This window comes from Lepisma saccharinum, chromosome 8 (assembly GCF_977018435.1).
Source record: "Lepisma saccharinum chromosome 8, izLepSacc3.1, whole genome shotgun sequence".
In the NCBI taxonomy this organism is placed as follows: Eukaryota; Metazoa; Arthropoda; class Insecta; order Zygentoma; family Lepismatidae; genus Lepisma; species Lepisma saccharinum.
The window spans coordinates 31,402,292-31,427,682 of record NC_139236.1 but is presented as its reverse complement, the minus strand read 5'-3'; the positions used below and the strand labels follow the sequence as shown (position 1 = coordinate 31,427,682).

The 25,391-nt window shown below is 38.5% G+C and overlaps 1 protein-coding gene across 5 annotated transcripts in view; it reads right to left on the bottom strand.

Moving 5' to 3' along the window:
• The window catches only part of magu (SPARC related modular calcium binding-like protein magu), a 175,045-nt gene extending 161,757 nt beyond the window's left edge, over window positions 1–13,288 (bottom strand). For 2 of the 5 annotated variants that reach the window (XM_083126403.1, XM_083126404.1), the window contains exon 1: window positions 13,025–13,287. In XM_083126403.1, the coding sequence (XP_082982529.1) occupies window positions 13,025–13,111 (87 nt within the window). In that variant the 5' untranslated portion in view covers window positions 13,112–13,287. Of the gene's footprint in view, window positions 1–13,024 lie in introns of all 5 variants that reach the window. The other 3 variants (XM_083126406.1, XM_083126405.1, XM_083126407.1) reach the window with 3 other exon arrangements.
• Window positions 13,289–25,391: the final 12,103 nt, after the last annotated feature.

The following is a 25,391-nucleotide window of genomic DNA, read 5'->3' as shown; positions in this document are numbered from 1 at the left end:
GCGAGTTTTGCAACGGCAACAGTTCTATTTCAGACGGTCGCAAGTTGGTTCTTGCACAAGAGCAAATAAAGTAAAGAATGCTTCCCATGTCCTTGATGCAAGTCACAGTCCGTGGATCGACCGATAAAAGAATATTCGAAGCTAAATCCAGTCTCACACAGCAATTTACGTACGTCTTCACTTCGCGATCGACTTCTATCTTCCTTACTTAACGATCGTGTGAGAGCTTTCTCTTATTCAGTTCTCGATAAAATTAGAAACCGTCTTTAAATCCATCGTTAATAACATAGAACTACCAATCAGAATTGAGGAAGACACTGGCCAGCTGCAGTAGAAGAATAGCAATAGATGTTCGATGTTCATTTCTTGTCTGTGTGTTCGGTTGTTTATTAAGGCAGTTTAAAGGAGAAAAAGATTCGACCAATACAGCTATATAAATTATTGAGGGGAACATTTTATTTGTTGAGTGAAGAGTCTACTAATTATTATTGTTTTTTAAATAAATAGTTCATATGTCTAAATTTCCTACTCTGATACTGTTATTTTACTTTCACAACCGACGCGAATATTATTTTGAAGTAATCACTGAACAGCCACATACGTATGTATGTACTCTCATATGATATGTTGGCTATAACAAATAGACTGTGTTGTGTGTAGCACCGCAGTAAATAAATCTGCTAGTGTTGTAATGATATATAAGTTATGAATTGTAATTAGTTCTTCATGGACTTCAAGGTAAATTACACAATAAGTATTTTAGGAGGAAAGAAGTGCCAATGAAATATAAATACAGCGTGTCCACAAACACATTCCATGATTATAAACGACCACAAAATTTTAATTATGTATATTACGAAATTTATACCGATACCATTCGAAAGAACAGCTCAAATAATTTTAGCGGATGTGTAATTGTTGGCGTTAACTACAACAATAGATGGCATAACAATAAAAGAATGAAAAAAGGAAAAAAATAGCCAAAAGAAGCAGAAAAACACTTTTTTGGATGTAAGAGAAAAATTAATGAAAATAGGCATGGGCAATTTGCATGGTAATACTCATGGATCCCACTGTACGAGAAGGGTTTCATTAGAAGATGCAACTTCTTAATATACGGGTAATGCAACTTTATACTATAGATTGTCCAGCGAAAAGAATAGACTGTTGCTTCAAATGGGCTTTTACTTTCCCTACATCCCCCCTCTTTTTAAATATTGTTTTCACTACTGAGCGCAAAGGTGAACACACATTTGCTTTTCTTTCGAATGCAAAACGTTATTCTGGAACTGGTTAAGTTTTCAGACCAGCAAAAGTTCCTTCCAGCAGCGCGTGTTTTTAATTTTGTTTGTGTAGGGGCACGTGAACGGAGGGGAACGGCGAGCCCAGCGTTGTCGACTGTTTTCCACCCCACCCCCTCAGCCAGTACCGCGGTAGACAAAATTTCACGGAAGGAGAGGGTGACTGACCGTTGGTTTCGACGAGGAATGACTGTGGCGGATCTGTGCTTTGGGTTGTGTTGTGCTGTAAAAAACCGTTGGTTTTAATACTGAAATATGAGCGAAAGTAGTGTAAAGAAGAGAAGGCGTGGTGAGGTTCTCAAAAGTAAAGAAAGGCAAATAGTAATGAATATTTTTGTTTATTTAAAACAGAAAAATCCGGATCGCAGTGTAAGTTGGTTAGCCAGCGAGACGGCGAAAGCAACTGGAGTTTCTCGGGCTACTGTGTATAAAATTCGGGGCGAGGTTTCTCAAGGTCCTCTTGAAACACCAGGTAAGAAACGACCCAGGAAAAGATCGCCAATTACAAGTAGAAATGTAAAATATAATGATTTTGTCAGAAGTGCTGTGCGACGTAAAGTTCACGAATTCTTTTTTAAAAACAAACCCCCAACACTTAATTCTGTTCTTGTTGCTGTTAATTCTGACTCCACATTACCGAATTTTAAAAGATCAACGTTTCATGTCTTTCTCAAAGAACTTGGCTTTTCGTATGAGAAAAGGGGCAACAAATCCATGTTAATGGAAAGAGAAGATTTAATTTCTCTCCGCCATAAATATTTAAGAGAGATTAGGAAGTTTAGGCGTGAAAATAGAAATATTGTTTACACTGATGAATCCTGGGTGAACACCGGAACCTCAGTCAATTATGAATGGAAAGACAAGACAATTACAACTGCAAAACAAGCGTTTCTGGCAGGTCTTTCCACTGGTTTAAAAAATCCAACATCTCGCGGAGCGCGATACGCTTTAGTGCATGCGGGTAACGAACGCGGTTTTCTGCAAAACGCCCAATTTGTGTTCCAGTGCAAAAAGAATACTGCAGATGCCCATGATGAAATGGATGGAGAAACGTACGAGATGTATTTTCGGGAACAGTTGCTCGCCAATCTCCCTCCGGGATCTGTTATTGTTGTTGACAATGCCTCTTATCATAGCCGCAAGCAAGAGCCAATGCCGACAACCTCGTGGAAGAAGAATGGTTGAAATCTCATGGCATTCGTTATGATGACGACATGTTACGGAGAGATCTTCTGGAACTTACAAATATTCATAAAATTAAGTACGATAAGTATAAGATCGATGAGATGGCAAAACAGATGGGGCATACGGTGCTTCGTTTGCCCCCATATCTTTGCGAACTGAACCCGATTGAACTTGTGTGGTCACAGGTTAAGCATTATGTGCGGTGTAACAACACTACATTCAAAACTAAAGACATTGAAAATTTAATCACTGAATCATTTAAGACAGTAACAGTTGAAAACTGGCAAAATTACGTAAAACATGTCATGGACATAGAGAAGGAAATGTGGAATGCAGATGAATTGCAGGATGACGTTGATCAGATAATAATCCACTTGGGTGAATATTCCAGCGAGAGTGATGATCTGACGGAAGAAAATGATTCTGGTGATGATTCTGCAATGGAAGGAATTAACCCCCCGAAGTGACATGTGAGAGAAAAGTAAGTTCATTAAGAATTATTCTTTCAGTTTATGTAATTTTGTGAATTTGTTTCTTGTTTTTAATAATAGCTCACCGTGAACTTATTTCTTCAATTTGTACGTACCCGCGATTCAAGCACCACGCACGTTTGTTTGGTCTTGTACTTTCACTGCCAGCAGATCCGTTACTCGCCCCTGCGGCAAGCGGCAACGCTGTTCTCATATACCCAACAGTCTATTCTTTTCGCTGGACAACCAATAGTGTGTCCGAAAAGTGGTATATCAACATGAAATAACATATGTTATATACTCACTTTCACTGACATGGGTTACATCTGCTGCATTTTTCAACAGTGCCAATGTTATTATCTTATTCCTTTAAGATAAAAACTTATTTTCCCCTTATCTTCAGCAGATATTAGCATCTAAACTTGTGAAGTGGTATACCGTGTTTGTGCAGTCGCCATTTTTAAAGATGCGATTTTAAGGAACACAAAACGTGTCAATTGACACATATATTTTTACTCCAATAACACATTAACATGCATAAACTGCAAATGATGCACCTTTTGGTGTATCTACATACACACAGAAATGCATAAAAGGGCACTTTTATCAGCTGGCGTTCCGTGTGGTGCATTAAAAGTGCGCTAATTGGGAAGATCAGACAAGATCATTTCAAAGATAACAACATTACACATTTAGCGTGTCAATTGATGCATTAAAAGTTTAATTTTGTTATCTTCAAAATTATTTTGTCTGATCTTCCCAATTGACATATTTGAGTGCATCATTTGGAACAGAATCTGATAAAAGTAACTTTTTTTTATGCATTTCTGTGTGCATTTTGACACACCAAAAAGTGCATCATTTGCAGTTTATGTTAATGGAGTCAAAATATATGTGCCAATTGGCACATTTTGGTTTCTGTGGTGTACCCTACAACTATAGTTACGATCTTTTTGTAAGGTCAGTGTGTCTTTCTCACGGTACGTTCTGAAAACTCCATTACTGGCGAGATTTCTGAATCAATATAATCCTCTGAGTCAGCGGTTCTCGAATATTCGTGAGCCTGTGGCGCGGTAAATTCGTTTTTTAAATGTCGATGCCCCAATCCCAATAATTTTACTCGTAAAATAGCTTTCTTTTATTTTCAAACTTTATAAGTTAATTAATATGTACCCTTGAAATTTAATAGCAATAAATAAATTATGTCATAACATATAGAAAGTATTACTTCGATTATGTCTAGCAGGATGGGTGGGGGGAAGTTATTCATCTACAAACCTCCTTCCCCACAAACATATGTGTAAATTATACGATACATATTTGTAATGTTATTAAAAGTAAAAATAAATTACTCAATTAAAAATATATTATTATTACTATTATTATTAATTACATACAGGAAATTAATTTGTTACTTTTATAAATATCAGATATTGCAAAGCAGTTAATTAATTTCTTTACTAACTGGTTAAAGATGATAATAAATTATGAAATAGTTCAAGTGGTTTTATTATGTGTAAGTTTTTGTTTAGTTTGTGCTTTATGATAAATCAATTAGATTTCATAGCTATTATTTTTTTGAATTCTTGTTTTACTTTTATTGTGCTTATTGATGTAGATTTGTTAATGGTCTCTTGAGAGAGAAAGCATTCAATACTCAAAACTACACTAATTTGTGTGTGTTTTCGATATTATTCTTAGTAAAGTATATTTGAAATTAAAAGTAATTGCTTATCTTTTGTTTGTTATAACAAAAAATCTCCCCCCGTAAATTTTTGGTGGGGGGGATTTATGAGGCCACGATGGTTGAAATTAATTGGCAACGACTGTATCTAATGGAATCTTTTAGTTTCCTCTGGCTAATATCATAAAATTAATTTCGTAAGTGTTGACTTTCATTGGAATGTTCCATTTCGGACACCGGAAAATTTCAATTATTTCCAGAATATTTTTGCTTCAATATATTTGTTAATAAAAGTTGCTGTACAAACAAAATTGACCGTGGTGTCCGTCCGTCAACCTCCAAAATTAGAGGCAGGAAGCAACGTCCCCCCTCCCCCCCCCCCCCCCCGGTTAGAGCGCTTGACCGCTCAGCGCCACTGTCGCCAAAACATTTCATTTTATCGCAGTGAAAACCCGAACGAAACGCCATCTTTCTAGTTGGTTGCCAACTCGGGCTGCAAGTCGCAAACTTCAGAACTTCTCGCGGCCTGATATAATTGAGTTAGGACTCGGTTACGGGGCCGCGGGCCGGCAGTTGAGAAACACGGAGTTATTCTGCATGTGCTAAGTACCCAATACTCTGCTTCTACCAGAGGAGGTATGGACAATTTAGTTCTCGGATATACACTGTAAAAAGTTGGCTAGGGGAATTACAGTCTAAAACGGTCAATTTCCGCAGCCATCGAACTACCGTAGAAAAAAATGACCACGACCGTTTTACAGTATTAACGACCATTACTCGGTTGGTGTACTTAGTATAATTTTTATAATTCAGTTTTCAAAAAATGGTGCACTCAACTAAAATTTATTATTGCATATATTTACGCAAGATAAAATATTCAAGTTTAAATTAAAAACTGTTGCGTATCGTTTTTTTTAATTAACAGGCAAAAACATGTTAACTGTAGAATGTTGTAACATTTACAGTGAGTGCCGTGTCCAAGAGGGGGTTGGTGTGGGTCATAACCTCCCCATTTGGCCCAAAATTTCTAAAATAAAGAACGTCAAAGTCAGGAAAAGGTGGAAATATGAGGGTGGACTACTAAAAAAACCTCTTTGTAACCCCTCCCTTTCGAAAATCCTGGGCACGCCACTGTTTACGGTAACTTCTAACACTGTACAGGGTGTCCGGGAGAGCAAAACTATAAATAAGAAAAGCTCGTAACCTAAGTCAAACTGACTGATGAATATCTCCGCTGCCGCTGAAGTGTTGGCATCATAGAAACTTCAGACATTTCTCTTTGCTTTGATGCGAACAAAATTTTCGTTATGGAGATTTCAGACCGAAGCGATATGGCGACACATGTCGCTTGGGAACGAGTCAACCACAGGCTGTACAAGCCTACGTTCAATTGGTGAAATTCCAAAGCGATACGTGTCGCCTGTTGCTTCGGTGTGAAATCTCTCTCTTAGTATATTACGTTATGAGCCTATCTTATTGGTATTTTCTGTCCTGGGTATATTTCTTATACTGATAAGTAGTTAATCTACCCACGATATATATTAAGACGTTTCCTCTTCATTCAGAGCCCTACCCATTTTCCTTCTGGTAAGCGGCTTGTCCCCATATGATTTGACGGGAGCAAATAACCGAAGTGCTGACGCACCCATTTCAAAAGTTTTCTTCCGATTCAGAATTTCAACAATGCATCATCCTTAAGGCTGCGCACAGCTTAGCTTCATCACATATTCATCCAGTATTGCCTACAGAGTTCTTGATATCTATCCTTGCACCATAAACCGCCTCTAACCGACTTCATTTCGCCGATGTTATCACGACCCAGGAGTGGGTGAAAGGCAAGCCGCTGTTCGCTTTGCAAAACATTTGGCGAAGACTCCTTCAAGAATGTCCGTGTCAACGACCTCTTGAAGTAAATGCTCTTCCTTGCGATATACTTCGACCCGCGTCCAACAGCATAAACGAGACAACTATTGCTTTACATGAGGAAGAGTCTCGCTCTCGATGGCATCGCTAAGCAGGCGTCGATGTTGGGGGGAGATAAGAATAAGGTTTCCATCTGGTGGTCGGCTACACTGCTTATCACGCATGTATCTCACATTTAGACACTCGCACTCTGTGACGTCGCCAGCCACAATAAGAGGGTAGACACAGAAGCCGGAAATTTTAACGGCTTGATCAGAGAAAAATCGTACGAGCTTGCTCTTTGATTTTTCATCGTGGCTGAATCGTTAGCGCAGTCGTAAATTTGAATTCTGAATTTGAGATGCACGTTCCTTCATCCACTTCATTAACCCCGCGTTAGGTTAAGTTTGCAGCAGATTTTATGTATTAAACCACGCGAGAATGGCGCTCAGCATCTCCCATGCAAGTCTTGCCTCAACTGCCGAGCTGTTCATATCACAGACAGTGAGATAATCGGCAGTATTGCAGCAGGACTACATTCTGTGTGCACGTTTGGGTCTATTATATGCGTAAGGTTGCTGCAAACTTAAGCTGTCGCGGGGCTTAGGCACTCAGGCATCCTCGATGGCTCTGTAGGTTCCATTCCCGGCAGATCCACTCTAATTCCAATTTAAACTGTAGGTCTCGTCCCGATTAGCCTATCAAAGCATGGACTAGACTTCAAAAACTAACTTTATCGAACATCGATCGTCATTATCACGATTGATCAAGAGAGAGAGAGAGAGAGAAATTGTTTGAGCCCTCCCCATACATTGCGCGATTGCAATGCAATTTAGGGAGATTTCACACCGAAGCGACAGGCTACACGTGTCGCTTGAGAATTTCACCAATCGAACGCAGGCTTGTGCGGCCTGTCATGCCGCTACGGTGAAAGACGTTGCTGCTGATTGACTCGTTCCAAACCGACTTGTGGCGCTTCAGTGTGAAATCTTCCATAAAGAAACAAAATATCCATTATTTTTTTTACTAGATTTTGGGATACCGACGTCCACTGTTATTCAGTGGAGTAGCAACATATCGCCAGGCCCTGGGCGAGATTAGAATACGAGGCCCCCATCCGTTCTTTAAGTTTGAAATCTCAATGTGAATCAACACAAAATATTCAGGAATACGTCAGCAAATTATCATATTTAAATAATAATAAATTTCTGACGAAAATTATACTTAATAATTTCACTCATCCTAAAAATGTATTTAGCTGTTTTCCGGGAACTGAAATCTGAAGCTGTAGCGAAGGCATGAAGAACTGCTAATATTAGTTATCGTGAATTTTTCTGTAAATATTTCACATGAAAAGTAAGACAATCATTTTTACTTTTTCGTGCCCCTTAGGCTTAGCACCCGTTCGTCTGTACAGTATGTTATGTCCAGGGAACGGATTTTAAGGTGCTGCACCTTTCCAAAAATATAGCTGTTTTCATACCGATCGTTTCAGATATATATTTTAGGACATGAAATCAAGTAAAATGAACACACTTTGTTGCATCGTTTTGCACCTTTTTGTGAGATTTGCACATTTATCCCATTTTCACACCCTCTTTGATGCTTCAGCATATTTTTCCTTCCTTTTCTTTCATGTTTTGCTAAAAAATTGGACAGAAAAACAAATGATTTTCACTCTTCTTGAGCAGCTACATGAAATCCTATAATCTCACTTTGTAGAGCAGAACGAGAGCTATAAAATGGTGTAATATAATCATTGCAGCTCCAATAGTTCCCAAGATAATGTAGCAACAGGGTGCGAAATCCTCGGGGGGGATTTCCCCCCACCAACAATCTTGGCCTCAAAAATCCCCCCACCAAAAATTTCCGTAGGGGAGAGATTTTGTTACAACAAACAAAAGATAAGCAATTACTTTTAATTTCAAATATACTGTACTAAGAAAAAAATCGAAAACATACACAAATTAGTGTAGTTGTGAGTGTTCAATGCTTTTTCTCTCTCAAGAGATCATTAACAAATCTACATCAATACGCACAATAAAACAAGAATGCAAAACAACAATAACTATGAAATCTGATTGATTTATATTAACATGAAGCAAAAACTAAATAAAAACTTGCACATAATAAAACATTCAACTATTTCATAATTTATTAACATCTTTAACCAGTTAGTAAAGGAAGTAGTTTGCTACTTTATAATATCTGATATATATAAAAGTGACAATTTTTTTGTGTAATTAATAATAATAATAGTAATATATTTTTAATTTAGTAATGTATTTGTACTTTTAATAATATTATAAATATGTATATCGTGTATGGGGGAAGGGGAGGGGGTTTGTAGATTAATATATTTCTCCCCCCCACCAGTCTAAAATGATTTCGCACCCTGTGTATCAAAACCCGCGAGAGAAAACACAAACTTCAACAAGACGTATTAGGCAGACCCAAAGTTCTCTATGCGGTCCGCGCGCATTATATACAGATGGAGGAGAAAAAGAGAGCATTGAATAAAGACATTTCATCAGCATCTTTCTTTACACCTTAAAGTTCGTTCCCTAGTTTTGCCACTTATTTGACGATTTTCAAATTATGACGTTTAATTAGAATATAAAGCCAGAAAGAAACGAATATTTTGATTTTGTTGACCACAAAATTAGCCTTTTCCATCTTTTGTTCTCACTTCTATTATTATATTTTTCGTATCAACCCCATGAGACGCGAGGCCTTCAGGCGCGAGGCCGAGAGCGGTCGCTCATCCCTTGCTACGCCACTGCTGATATTCATCAACTTTTGCTTCTTTTCAAGTTAGGCCTAATATAACTGAAACCCGCCAATGTTGAATCGTATGTCTTATATATAGGAAATTATCATAACACGGAAGATTTGTAATGGTTTCGCGAAATTGTTTCCGTGCGGATAAAATGACACGATAAACACATTTTTTATTCATACTAGCCTACAGCGGGAATTGGAATAACACAAAAAATAGTATTTCATTAACAAAATACTTGATTTTAATAGACCACAAACACATAATTGTTCACTAATACGAAATTATTTCAGAAATCGTGCACATTTTCTTACAGTTACTAAAAACATTTAGTCAAAAATACCAAATTTAGTAAACTTTTATTTGCGGTTACCAAAAGCTTAATGAAACATGTTTTGTTCATTCAAACAAACCAGTGTTTGTTGTGTGTATAAGTCGTGAAATAATGCACATTTAGCAATTTAGGGAAAATTTACATTTTGCACATATTCTGTGCAGAACACTGCGAAAAACGTTAGCTTTCTCTTATGTGAGCGTAAAGTGTTCGACAACATTTTAAATAAAAGTTTAGTATTTTATGAATAGAGTAATCACAATAAAAGTCCTGGTTCGGCCCTGGGAATGTCTACGACTCTTATTTTCTGTCTCTTGCTCTCTTTTCCCTGACGTTTCAAGTGTCTTTCGTTTGCTTATTTTTGGAGGATATTCACAGCGATCACATCATTACAGGGGATGGAAATTTCATCGTCCGATTCTTTGCCTCTGCTACCGAAGGAACTTTCTACGGAGTCATTCAGCAACAGGTGGCTGGCTCCCTCTTCGTTCTTTGTGAAGAAGCTCAATGCAAGGGTGTGCGGCCAGCTGAAGCTCCATGAATCGAAGAACGAGGAAGAGCAGACAAAAAGATAAAGAAAGAAGTAGCCGGTTGCTATGCTGGACAGCCCTACAAATATTTTAAATGCCAAAACCAGCTATAGAAGATTCGAAGGGAAGGGAATACACATCGGCATTCGAGAATGGATGGGCCGACTCTACGTGGGACATACAATGCCTATATAAAAAAAAAATCAGAGGCCTGGAAAGAATCAGAGATTTTTGTTTCATAGTCCGAAGTACAGTCATGGACACTTCTGCGTTGTAATAATTCTATTAACTTTCAATGGAATTGTTACAACCCAGAAGTGTCCATGACTGTACAGTGGGATCCATGAGTATTACAGTGCAAATTGTCCATCACCATGTTCGTGTCCTTTATTTGACCCAACAAGAGCTTCAATCATTGAAACAAAACTCAAAACAAGCTGTTGACAACTTCTGCACCAGCATACATAAAAATCCATCGCTTAAAGACACATAGGATGTAAGTGATGGACAATTTTCAAAGTAATACTCATGGATCCCACTGTACAAGTATCGTGTGAGCGTATATTCACAATATAGACATTATTACTATTGATAAACAATTAAATTACATATTTTGTATTATTACCTAAGCAGAACGTGTTGAGGGTTGAAACCAATAATTATGTGAGGCCAATAAAAAACTTTCTAAACTATTGTTTCTTCTCATTTCCGCATTATATTTGTATTTCATTACAAAACTGGATGCGTTCAATATCAAACAATTATTTTACTTATCAAAGTGGCAATTTTAAATCATATCCAATATCTATCATAATTCTATCTTCAGTTTTCATTGAATTTTGACGCTGTAGTGAAGTTATATGGTTTTACATATAATAATTTCACTTAAAAATTTCATTCTATAATTAAACTTGACTTAAATATTTCAATACGGTTCTTATGTTTAGAATATGATTTCATTAATTTAATATTTTTAAGTATATCAAAACAATGCATGAAGTCGGAAAAAATCAGATTAGTTGCTTATTTGGATTCTACATTACTTTACCGAAAAAGCTACGTGGTGCACATGTCGTTTATTTTCTTTAACCTCGTATCATACCATATACAGAGAGAGAGAGAGATAAAGTGACGAGTGAATTTTATACATATCATTAGAGGTTGGTTTGTAGCGTATTTAGACGCGTAAAAGTCTACAATGTTGACGAAGTATCCTAGCGCACTCTCATATAACTTTTGTTTGCATATTTTGTAGTACGTACTCTCCTATTGATTCCGTAACATGTTTGTAGCGATTCTACATAAACATTACATATTCTTGGATATTCTATATATTTCTAAATCAACATGTGCAAGCTAAAGAGTGTTGAGAATAAAATGAAAACTTCCGGCTGTGTTTAATTGAGCTCAATGGAGAAGAGGTGGATTCTTGGAAATATTTTGATATTTTTTGAAAGTTATTTCGAGTCGCTTTTCTACTTCCCCAAGTAAATCGCAGCGATGAGGATGATTAATGAATTGACGTAGACGTGGGATCAAACTACGTGAAACGTGCGTGTAGTATATCTTGTTCGAACCTAGGACCCCTAGCAGTTAGACAACCACCCACTCTGACACATTTTCCCCTCCCCTTTAGTCAGCATAAAAATGAGCAAGGAAATGTCATTTCGGTTATGAAAAGAAAACAACATTTGGACGTTTGCAGAATATATATTTTATGAAATAATCTTATTTTCACCAAAATTTTAGAATGTTATTTAACAGCCGGCTCGGTGGTCGAGTTAGTTATCTTGGTACCGAAGTTCCCGGGTTCGATGCCGGGCCATGGGTGTTCTTTGTAAGTGTCCCATTATAACTTTCATTCTAATCGTCACTCATCCACATTGTCGCGATTAGACGAAAAGACAAAAGCTACATAAAATAATACAAATATTAGATTCAACCATATGGTTAAATCACATTCTGATTCATATTTATGTACATATTTCGTAAGGGTTTCATAAAAGAAGGTCTACATGTGATTGTGGTCAATGAATCCAGCAATTCTATACAGTTTACACTTCGTTTTGAAGTTTCTCTTGGTTGGTAAGTTAAGATCCATCCTAGCATCCGAAATGAATTAACCACCAGGAATAAAAGATGGAATGTACGTACAACATATACACAAAGGTAAAAATGTATAATATCAATTGCATCCAGAGGTTGAAATAGAAAATATTAGCTGGAGCCTGGGGGATCTTTGTGGTCGAGCCTTGGGGTTAGCTGGGGGATGCTACTATGCACGCAGACATTATTTTTCGGAGGGGGCTGGAATTTTAAAAGTGGATATTTCATAGCTGCTTTCTAGGTAGAGGAAATTATACAGTTTTTAACCCTAGTTTTAAAAGTTATTTAGAGACAAAAATGAAAATCAGAAGTCACTTCAAGGGGAGAATTTGCATTTGCCACTTTGGATTTTGCCGAGTTCGTTGGTTCTTTCATTTGAAAATTTTGGGAGGTGCGGTAGCCCCATCGGTCCCCCCTGCGTACGCAAATGCTACTATGGTTTAACATGGTGACAATGAGACAACTGGGGGATATCATTCCCAGCATCCCCCCTTACTTCGAGCACTGACATCGCATTCTGTGGAACTATACAGCATGAAAAAACGAACTCTTATTTCAAACGAATCACACAAATTCAGCTATACTGAATGCCACTGTGTTAAGTAGCTTAGGATTAATTTATTGGGGGGGGGGGTAGACGGAAAAGAAAATACGAAATCGGCTCTTGCTGTTTACAATCACATTTAAGTATGAGATTTTATCAAATGGAAGAAGACATGCCACTATCACTCACCCTTTCTCGTCCCGATTGTTGCGCCGCTGCGGTGATAAGCACAAACACAATTCCGTGGAACAAAATACTCGACACCGCACACTTCATCCTGCCATATATTATCACCTAGTTTGCTTAATGCCTCACACAGGCCTCATGGTTGATAACGCACAAAAGACGGCTCTTCACGTGTTTCTCAGTCGCTTCGGCTGCGTGTTGGCGTCCTACAACCACTTCCAGTTGAGTCCGAACACTGACTTGAAAGCAATCAAGGCAACCTCCCTTGCTCAGAGCTATGAACCCCCTCTTCCCCCCGCCTCCTGCTGCCGCCCGGGCCAGCCAATCCGCGGGGGGACCTCAGGGACCGGGAGGAGTGCGGGCGGGGGTGGGGAAGGCACCCAACCGCCTCCCCAACACATACAAGGTTGTTCTCCGCATAGTTTCTCCATTATGTATGTTTCAAACTAATAGGATGGATCACTTAATATCGAAAGGATACAAGTTTCTCTGGAAACAACTGGACATCACGTGAGACTAAATAGCAAGCATGAGGAAAAAGTGCTTTTCTCTGTATAGAAGTGCATTTTATTTTTCTACTTTTCTACATAAATCACAACGATGATGATCAAATGAGTTGGCTACTATACATTAAACAACCACTATAAGTTCAGATGCGTTATGGTACACTAGGAAGGTCGCCAGCGCCACGTTGTGTTGAGTTCGATTTTCGTATGGTTATCATGCCTCTTCGTCAGTGGCGGCGAAAACTGGAGCGGCAAGGATAGTTTACTTTCCCTTGGTAGATAAGGTTTTGCATTGTGCGGGGCAAAAGTGGCAACTGCCCCTCCCCCCCCCCCATCAATCGCCGCCACTGATCTTCCTAGATATTGACGTAAAAAGATAAAAATTGTGACGTTCAGGAAACCGGATGGCCGGAAATAAAGCACTTAACTACCATTAAGAAAGTCTGTAAATAAGTGCATTCATTCTTTGTTACGCAGGGCTGCTGTTTCTGTTTGTACATGTAGCTATTTTTCTTATTTAATTTTGTTTTTCTGCCACTTTTGGCTAGCTAATCGCGACGGTAAGGATGAGTGATGATCAGATTATTTTGATGAAGAGACACGCACAAAGAACACCCATGCCTAGGCCGGGATTTGAACCCGGAAAGTTTGGTGACAAGATCGAAAGTGACAACTTAAAACAGTCCAATGCTGTTGTCAGAAAACGTGAATTATATTTGTGAGACTCTTTCTTGAAAAGTTAAAACGTAGATAACATCCATTTCTTGTAAAAATTTTTAGAGTTAAAGCAATGTCCTTGTTGTTTTTGTATATATACACTCCTCACAAATTTTTTGGAATATTGTTACGTAAGATAATTGGTGACAGACATGGCCTTGGAATGCAAGTGGACGTTCTCATCTTTTCTCCAACATATGCCACCGGGCCTGTCGCCTATTGCCTAATATAATAATATTCCAAACTTGTTGTGAGAAGTGTATATACAGGGTGTCTCAAAAGTAATAGCACAAACTGACACAGGTGAAAGTACACGATAATAGAAGCAAAAAAGTCTCAGTAAACATGGGTCTGCAAACGAGCCGTTTTCGAGATAATCGCTAATATGTGATTACAAGCCGCCACTGACTTCATTGTTTGTGAACGTCTTCCTAGTTAGTAAAATGCTTTCCACAATCTGCACTGATTGTACCCATCCTGTGTGATTACAACGCCACCACATCTCGGAAATGTTCAGTTTTGTAAAGAGAGAGCAAACCTCGGAACGCGCAATCAGTGACGGCTTCTAGCCACACATTATAAGCATTTTACCAGGACGACGTTTACAAACAATGAGATCAGTGGTGGCTTGTAACCACACACTCGCAATTATCTCGAAAACGGCTCGTTTGCGGACCCATGTTTACTGAGTTTTTTTTGCTTCTATTATCGTGTACTTTCACCTGTGTCAGTTTGCGCTATTACTTAAGAGACACCCTGTATAAACTGGCGAAATAATTTAGGTGTAGAGTACATCAAGGCAAATATTAATAACTTTTCATGATGTCTTTCTTTTGCTAGTTGAGGATTTATTACAGCGTTATGAGCACTTTAAAACATTTTATCATGTTTGTATGCAGCCGTGCACTAAATTCTCACTGATACCGGTAATTATAATTTTGACAAACAACGTGACTTTAGTAGTCTACGAAAACGTGATCATGCTGCAGTCTGTCCCAGAAGTCTGTAGGGCAACACCGTGCATAATGGTAGAGAAGGGGAGGAAGCGAGTGTGCGCAGCAAACAGTGCACGCTGCTGCAACGGTTGGTAGCTGTAGCGTCGTTTTCCACTCTCACGCGTTGATTGGTCGATTCCTCTCGAGTCACTACTTACGCAGAGGAGTTGTTTTCGTTCGCTTGCTCCACAGACTACTGGGATAGAGAGGAGAAACACTGAGATTAATTCATGCATTGTTCAACTATGTTTGAAGTTAGTACAAATTTTGCCGACGTGCTGTTATATCACTATTCTTATACCGTCCTATTTATATATTCACGTAGTAAAAATATATTAATTAATTTTAGCATTTTAATTAATACTATATTAATTAATTTAATATACTAATTATTTTGGTTTAAACATTAATAATAATAATAATAATAATAATGTGAGACACTTGGTTCGCCCCCCCCCCCCCCCCCGAAACATATTTCTAGATACGTGCCTGCTTGTTAGGTTTACACCTCTTAGAATAAATACACTACCTTTCGCCTAACAACGAAAGAGTTTAGCCTGACGTCAGAAGACGAAATACGGCGCTTGACCAAGAAGGTGTTTGAGTTTGGTGCGATAAGTGAGTCCCCCCCCCCTCACAACCTACCCAACAAGCAAAAACAAATACATACATATATCCTAAATTTGTATGTCTCTAATTTATTTATTAGGGGTACATTAAATATGACTATCCTTAGGGTCACGAGCCCCTGCATCCCACGACCCTGAAAAATGAGATATGTGTATACCCCCCCCCCCCTCCTGCGGAAAAGAAGCAAGACAGTGATTGTGCCTACCATGGCTGTCTACCATAAATAGAAACAGTTGAAATCTCCAGCGAAAGGGGAAGTGGGAGGGGAGGGAGAGAAATGATGAATTTGATAAAGCGTTACAGAACACTTGGGAAATATAGAACATCGAACAGCAACTCCTTTATTTTATTCTTTCTTTATCTCAGACCCAGAAGAGAAAAACGAACAGATGTCTTGGATTTTCCGGTCGTCTCCTAGAAGTTAAGCTGGCTTTAGACGGAAGCATTTCCTTTAACATTTTTGCTAGCATAAATGCTACGTAAATGCTTCCAAAAATCTTATACGAGGGCTGCTGGAAAATTTTCTGCAATTAATATGAAAAAAGACATGTGAAATTCTGGGAATGGCTTTATTGTTTTTCAAAGTATTCACCCTTAAGATCGATAGCCTTTTGCACACGCTCAAACCAATTTTGAAAGCATTTTTTTCCACTCTGAAGCTGATACCTTAGAAACCGCTGTTCGTAACAGCTGGTTCAGGCAGGGTGCGAAATCATTGAAAACTTGTGGGGGGGGAGAAATTTCTTCATCTTCAAACGCCCTCCCCCACAAACATATGTGTACATTATACGATATACATATTTGTAATGTTAATAAAAAGTAAAAATAAATTACTCAATTAAAAATATATATTGCTATTATTATTAATTACATAAAGGAAATTAATTTGTTACTTTTATACATATCAGATATTGCAAAGAAGCTAATTTCTTTACCAACTGGTTAAAGATGTTAATAAATTATGAAATAGTTGAAGTGGTTTTATTATATGTAAGTTTTTGTTTAGTTTGTGCATTATGTTAACATAAATCAATTAGATTTCATAGTTATTATTGTTTTGCATTCTTGTTTTACTTTTATTGTGTGTATTGATGTAGATTTGTTAACGATCTTCTGAGAGAGAATGCATTCAATACTCAAAACTACACTAATTTGTGTGTGTTTTCGATATTATTCTTAGTATAACTCCATTAAGCCTTGTTTCCATGATTATGAAAAACTAAATATGCTGACCAAGGCAGTAATTTATTTTATTAAAAACATAAACTAACGTAACGTTTCAACCTTCTAGCAAGGTCTTCTTCAGACTCTGTATCAAGTACAAAAGTAACCAGATACAACAAGAACGGTAATATATATACACAAACATTACTCCCTCCAGACTATTTAGAAAGTTGTTTGGAACTTTCTAGCAGATGACTTGCACTTTCCAACTTTACTTTCACCTAAAAGGCTAAACACAATTACTTCCATATAGAATGTGGTTGGACTTTTTAATCTCACGCTCTTTTCCCTTCATTTTTCTTCCTTCTCCTCTCCTCTTTTTCTCTTGTCCTTTCCACTCTTTCCAACATCTTCTTCCATTCTTTGTTTAACTTAAGTCCCCCATTCCAGTTCATTGTGTCTTCTTCGCCTTTCTTCTCTATGAGAAAGTTAAACAAAGAATGGAAGAAGATGTTGGAAAGAGTGGAAAGGACAAGAGAAAAAGAGGAGAGGAGAAGGAAGAAAAATGAAGGGAAAAGAGCGTGAGATTAAAAAGTCCAACCACATTCTATATGGAAGTAATTGTGTTTAGCCTTTTAGGTGAAAGTAAAGTTGGAAAGTGCAAGTCATCTGCTAGAAAGTTCTAAACAACTTTCTAAATAGTCTGGAGGGAGTAATGTTTGTGTATATATATTACCGTTCTTGTTGTATCTGGTTACTTTTGTACTTGATACAGAGTCTGAAGAAGACCTTGCTAGAAGGTTGAAACGTTACGTTAGTTTATGTTTTTAATAAAATAAATTACTGCCTTGGTCAGCATATTTAGTTTTTCATTATTCTTAGTAAAATATATTTGAAATTAATAGTAATTGCTTATCTTTTGTTTGTTATAACAAAAACTCTCCCCCCGGACATTTTTGGTGGGGGGGATTTTTGAGGCCAAGATTGTTGGTGGGGGTAAATCCACCCCCGGTCCCCCAGGATTTCGCACCCTGGCTTCAGGCGACACAAATCGCTCACCACGCATCTTATTTCTCATGTGTGGGAACAAAAACAAGTCATTAGGTGATAAATCAGGTGAGTACGGACAATGAGTCATTCATTCGACACTTTTACTGGACAAAAAATCAACAGTTTGGTGTGCTGAGTGAGAACAAGTGTTGTCGTGGTGAAGAATATTTCGATGATTTGGGTTTGTTTTACGCAATTCATTGATGACCTCTGGCAAACAAATTGTTGTATACCACTCCGCATTTACAGTCATTCGATATTCTAAAGCTATTGTTGCCACATGTCCGGTATAACCGAAGAAACAAGCAATCACTTGCTTGGCAGCACTCCTCAAACGAACAACTTTTGTTGGTTTCGGCTCACTTTGAAACACCAAAACAGTGGATTGCTGTTTAGTTTCGGGTTCGTTTGAATAAATCTAAGTTTCGTCCCCTGTAACGATGTAGTATACCAAATTTGACTTACCTCGATTGAAATTTTTGAGCATTCCTTTACACCAATTTACACGAGCCTGTTTTTGAGCTTCCGTCAAGTTGTGTGGGATCCAAAGTTTCCGTACGTTCAGATGACTATGCAAAGTCGTATGTATTGCTTTCATATCAATGTTTAACAACGACGCCTGAATCTCAAGGCATGTCACATGCCGATCTCTTTAAATCATTTCACGCACAGCATCAACATTACTGGCAACAACAGACGTTGCTGGACGACCTTCACGAAATTCATCACTGAGAAGTGTGCGACCACGCTGTAATTCGAAAAACCAATTGTACACAGTCCTATTGGATGGTGCTTCATCCCCAAAAGCCAAATGAAGTCGCTCGATGCATTGTTTTAAACTACATTTGAAATCATAAAAAATCATTGCCCGAAAGTGTTCACGAGGAATTTCCATTTCTCACACGAAACTACTTCTTCGAACTGCTGTGAAAAATAAACGAATAGGTTTAAACAAACAATCAAAGATAATTTAAACATAAAAAAGATCTATTCTTCCGATTTTTATAATAGTGGAAAACTAGCGCCACTGTTGGTGGTAGTTTGCAGTAAGTTTTCCAGCAACCCTCGTAGCAGAGAGTACTTTACACGGAAGTATTTCATGTAACTTTTTGGTTAGCTTTTCCAATTACTATGTGTAAGTGTAACATATACAGCATGAAAGGCACGTCGAGTTACACCATCTATGTTGAGTGCACGGTGTTTACAATTGAAACAACTAAAATTTTCTCCATATGTGGACAGTAAACGTTGTAAAGTACTATGCATTTAAGCAGCGCCATTATTTTGTATCTAATACAGTTTTATACGATACGTTATTCCTCTCGGTTCAATAGTTATCGGCTTTTAAAAATATGAAGTAATACTTTGTTTACATCGCACTCGGCCGCCATTACATCCGCACCCGTGACCTAGAGGTTGCTTCTGATTGGTTATGCTACGGAAATAGGACGAGTTCTATCTTTGAGAAATGGCATGAAATATAACATGGCATCTGAAATGCCATAAGATTTTTCACTTTACACGGTATCATTTCGGTCACGCCATAAATGTTAAGATAAATGCTAGCGAAGATGCTTTCGTCTAAAGAGGACCTTGCAGACTACTGCTTCTAGACACCCGAGGAATTGCGTATGCTGCTATTTGGTGAGGTCTGCAGAAGTTTACTTCGACACGGATTGTTAATAATTTGGGGTCGTTGGTTGGTTACTTTAATCAACGTCACTCAGTTTACTGTCGGCTTATACTTTGTCCCGGTTATCTTTGGAGCAAGTCCGCGCATAAAGGTGAGAAAGGGGGGAATCGAGAGGGCAAAGCGAAGCAGTACACGCTGCTGCGAAGGCTGGTAACTGCAGTCGCTTTCCTCCACTTCACGCAATCCCATTCCCCTCTCATGTGTTCATTCCTGGAGCCGTTTCGCCTCACAACTTGCGCAGAGGCTTGTTCCCGTTCGCTTGCTCCAGAGTAACCGGACCAGAGTATAGCTACGACGTACAATATGATAGCATAAAGAAGCAAAGGAAGGGTGAAGTAAGAACCGTTGCCTGCAATAAAAACACCATCCCAACATTCGCCTGTTGTGATTGGTTCTCAATCATACAGACAACCAACATCATGGTCTGGCGTCAGTGCAGAATACCTTCGGTGTTTATCTGTGGAACTTATGTCCAATCAGCGATCGGTTAGTTCGTATGAACTTCCCAGCCTGATCATCATCAGTGCGTAGTTTAGAGATCGGTTTGTTCATTGAACTCTCCAGCCTAACTATTGCCTATTTTTGAGGGAGCAGGAAAAGGTTTATTATCAATTTTGCCTTGACTCATCTCACCCAACCGGTCGGTAGGTGCCGGGGCTTGCCCCGAGTTGATATTTTCTGAAGATGAGGCCTTGCTCGAATGCCAGCCAGCGTAAATTGACTGGTGGGGGTCTCAACCTCAGATTCATGGTCTCAGCTGAGTGCACTTGTTGAGAATGGTATCCCGACCCCCGCGACCGGCCCCCTCTGAATAGTGAGTTCCAACTATAAACGTACTGCATCGTAATCACTATTCAGGGGATCCACTTTGCTTTGGACAGCATTAGTGAGCAGAAGAGGTCGGGCGGATCTGGGCTTGGCGCCCCAGGGGGTGGGTAGCCGCCCTCAGGAGTTTTAGTGTGTAGTGTTCGTCGAGTTTAGTGTTTCTCCCGAGATGTTTTAAAGTGTAAGTGCTACTATGAGCCACAAGTTGATATTAAGATTTTTAACTGTTTGTTTAAAGCAGTGTTATGTGTATTGTGTATTTGTGAAAGATGCCTAAACAGGAGTCGTCTAAAAGACGATCAAGTGAAGAAAGCACCCCCAATGCAAAAAGAAGAAACCAAGGGGATGTTGGTGGAGGAGGAGTCAGGTAAACTCTGTCCTTGATCAAACGCTAAGAGATTTGGGAGACGATGTTGTACTGGATGGAGGCCCGGAGCCACATGAAACTATTTATCAGTTAGACAACTTTAGGTTCATGATTGATGAACTCTACACATGTATAGCACGTGAAAAACTAACCGTGCCTACGACAACGTTGTTTACAACCATACTTTCGAAAATAAATGCAATCCATGAAGATTTAAGGATTAAGAATGATACCTTGCTGGCAATAAACAACGAGTTAAAAGAAGATAAGAATTTCCTACAAGATGAGGTCAAACGTACTAGAGAGGCCCTAGTGGGTCAAAGCAACTCAGTAACTAACTTTCAGCCGTCTTATACTGAGATCGTGAGGACTGGTATTCAAAGTGACCAACCCAAGACATATAAGAAGGCTCAGATTCCTACGCTCTTTATAAAATCAAGTGGCAAAACTTCCAAAGAAGTTCAAGAAATAGTGTCTAAATTTGTAGATCCAGTGAAAGACAGAATTCGAATTGGAAATATAAGATCAACAAAAACTACTTTGATAGTTGACGTTGCAACTGAAGAAGAGTCTGAGAGGCTCCAAAACAATGACCAATTGAGTACCAGGGGACTTATAGTAGAACCAGTAAAAAAGAAAAATCCACTAACTATAATCTATGATGTATCAAATACCATTCAAGAAGAAGAATTACTAGCAAGTTTACACGCACTTAACTTTGACAACTTATTGTCAAAGGAAGAATTATTCAATAATGTCAAGTTCAGATTTAGGACAGCCAGGAGAGATGGCCTTACAAGCCATGTGGTCATCGAGACTTCTCCTGTCGTTAGGAAGTTCTTCAAAAATAGAGAAAAAATATTCCTTCCATTTACCGCACATAATACGAGGGATTTTCTATCTGTTCCGCAATGTTATAATTGCTATGATTATGGCCACGTTAGTAAATACTGCAATAGGGACTCAGTGTGCAGTCGATGTGGCGAACATCACAAGTTGGAGAATTGTAAAGAACATGATCGGTTCAAGCGCTGTATTCCCTGCTCCTATAGGAAGAGGACGTGTACTCCAGATGCCTGGGTCACATTTAGAGATTTTTGGGACAGAGCGGTCACAAAAACAAACTATGGCTAATTTTATAAATATATGTCAAAGTGACAAAAACTCTTCCATTGATATACTCCAGATAAATGTTGGAAGATCTGAACTTGCCATGGAAGAGACAATACAACTATGTAAAGAAAATAAGACAGACATTATAGCGCTTCAAGAGCCGTACCATCTCAAAGGTCAAATTATTGGATTCCCAAGTACTTCAACCATAATATGCGATGATCAAGAACCATCTTCTGCGATCATAGTACTAAATAAAGACCTTAAGGTACTTTGGAACAAATGCCTCTCAACTACTCATTGCCAAGTGGCAGAAATAGACTTTGGACACTCGAAATGGACAATAGTGAGTCTCTATTGTCAGTACAAGGACCCGATTGAGCCGTATATTTATATGTTGGAAAATATCATAGATGCTTATTCAGCATGTCGGATCATTGTATGTATGGATAGTAATGCTAAATCGAAGTTATGGTTTAGTAAACTCACAGATGAAAGAGGGCTACTAATGGAAGACTTCATTGCATTAAAGGACCTAACAATCCTAAATATTAAGTCTGACATTCCTACTTTTAGAAACACGCAAGGGGTTCCTCTAATATAGATCTAAGTCTCATTAGCAGCAAAGGGAAGTCTCAAAGAATTGATTGGTGGATTAAAGATAACGAGACAACTAGTGATCATAATACCATTAGGATTAAAATATACAAAAAAAGGCCATAGTATGCAAAACACTATTCAGCAAAGAATTAATTGGAAACAAATCAACAATGAGCATCTCTTCAAGCATGTTACTCAAGTGAGTGAAGAGGATTTAAATGAGGACATTACCAAAAGAATTGAGCACCTGTATTCTATAGTTAACCAGGCAATGACTGAAGGACTAAGACAGTCGAGTCAAGGAACCAAAATTAAGGTCAACAAATGGCCTGCCTACTTATTAAAGAGCATTACGCGAAAATTTAGAAAGTCCTACCAAAAATCGACCACTTATATGGACAAGCAATTATACTTGGAAAAATATAGAGATTCTAAGTGGAGGTTTTCTAATCTACTCACTCAATATAAGCAGAAAACCTGGACAGATTTTGCTAGGCGTGAGTTGGCCCGTAACCCTTGGAGCCTGCCATACAGGATAAATGCTGGAAAAATTAAGTCACCTGTTTTATTGACATCAATCAAGAAATCTAACAATGAATTTACAAATAATTGAGAAGACACTGCTGCTTATCTGCTGGAACAACTATTACCATTAGATGTCCCCGAGGAGGACAACATACAGCAGTCCAACATAAGGAATGCTATGGAATTACCCTACGTTTCAGAAGACCTGATAGTACCCTTCTCTTTTGAGGAAGTGGCGTTAGTTATTGATCAACTCAAGCTAAAGAAATCACCAGGACCAGATGGAATCCCAAATGAATTAATTAAAATTGGGAAAAATCATATAACCTACCATCTACAGCAAATATACAACCTGTGCCTTGTGAAAGGAATTTTTCCTACATGTTGGAAAACTGCTGATCTCTCACTCATCTTAAAAGACAGAAGCAAAGCTCCATGCGAAGTCAAGTCGTACAGACCAATCTGTCTACTTGACGGATTTGGAAAGATGTTTGAAAAGCTTTTAGTGAAGAGAATCGAGGAGAAACTTATTCTAAGAAATCAAAACACAAACCAGTACGGTTTTAAGAAAGGCAGGGCCACAGAGGATGCTATAAACAAGGTTAAGAAATTGGTCCAAGAGTCATCTATGAAATACGTACTTGGAATTGCTGTAGATATTCAGGGAGCTTTTGATAACGTATGGTGGCCATATGTATTAAGAATCCTTAGGGACGTGAATCTTCCATACGCTTTATACAATGTCTTGCATGACTACCTGAATAATAGGAATGTCAATTATAGAAGCAACGGCCGACTCGTCCAAAGAATAGTCAACAAGGGCTGTCCACAAGGATCTGTTCTCGGTCCACAACTTTGGAACATGACAATAGATCCATTATTGTCAGAACTCGCCGAGAATCCGAACACCATAGACGCAGTGGCATATGCAGACGACATAATGATAATCACGGGGGCAAATAATAGAAGAGATCTTGAAGCAAAGGCGAGAAATATACTGGACCAACTCGATACCTGGTGCCAAGTTTCAAAACTTTCTGTAGCAGCAAATAAAACGCTGATTGCACAGCTGAAAGGCAAACTCCTCAGATCTCCATGTGTAAGATTTAATGGCCAATCGATACACGAGAAAAAAACTTTTAAGTATCTGGGAGTGTATATTGATTCACAACTGAAATCCAGGTCTCACGCTGAATATATTACTGGCAAAGCAAAAACCACACTGCACAGCGTGTTAAGTCTCGGTAATAATAATTCCTTTAAACTTCCCTTTGATACTGCCCTGCTGTATTACAATGCTATTTTTGTTTCGACTGTGAGGTATTCTGCTAGCGTGTGGGCTCACCTAGCATTTGAAGACAGAATAATATCTAAGCTAAGATCAGCACAACGCAACGTGCTATTGAGAATATTAGGAGCGTTTAAAACATCTCCAAATCGCTCCCTGATTGCTATAGCGGGAGTCCTCCCACTGGATTTGGAAGTGCAGCTCGCAGCAACAAATTACTGGCTGAAGAAAAAGTGCTTCGAGGATTTAAGAAGACAAAATATTAATGTAAGTTGTGTAAAAGAGGCTAGACTCTATTTTGAGACTAAGTGGGAGAATGAATGGGAACAAGAGTCATCAGCTCACTCAAAACTCTATATTTCGAGCGTGAGCATACGAAATTCTTGGACACACTTCAACCCGACCAAAGGATTTGTTCATTACATAACGGGCCACGGTCCTTACGGATCGTACTTAAAAAAATTTAAGCTCAGGACAGAAGACAATTGTAAGCAGTGTAAAACCTTGGATACTCCTGAGCAATTCTTACATGTCAAAATTATAGTTCCAAATATATTTTGGACCTGAGAAGGAACCTGGGTAGATTTACAGCAACCACTGTTTTGGGAGACAGGTACAAATTTTCCATCTTGAATAAACTCGCAGCCGAGATCTCAAATATTGAAGAGTCGCAGTACAGTCCAAAGACAGAACCGCAGCTCAGTGTCCCGATGGAACTGGTGAACATCAGGACCTACGAAACTCGCTCAAGAAAAAAAGAAAAAGAGCTGCTCCAAGATAAAAGATCACAGAGTGGAAAGATTCTATGAGGATGGTCCACCTTCGATAAATAGACGAAAGTTCTACATTACCTCTTTAAGAGGAAGAAGACGTCCGGAGTAAAGTATAATGAAGACT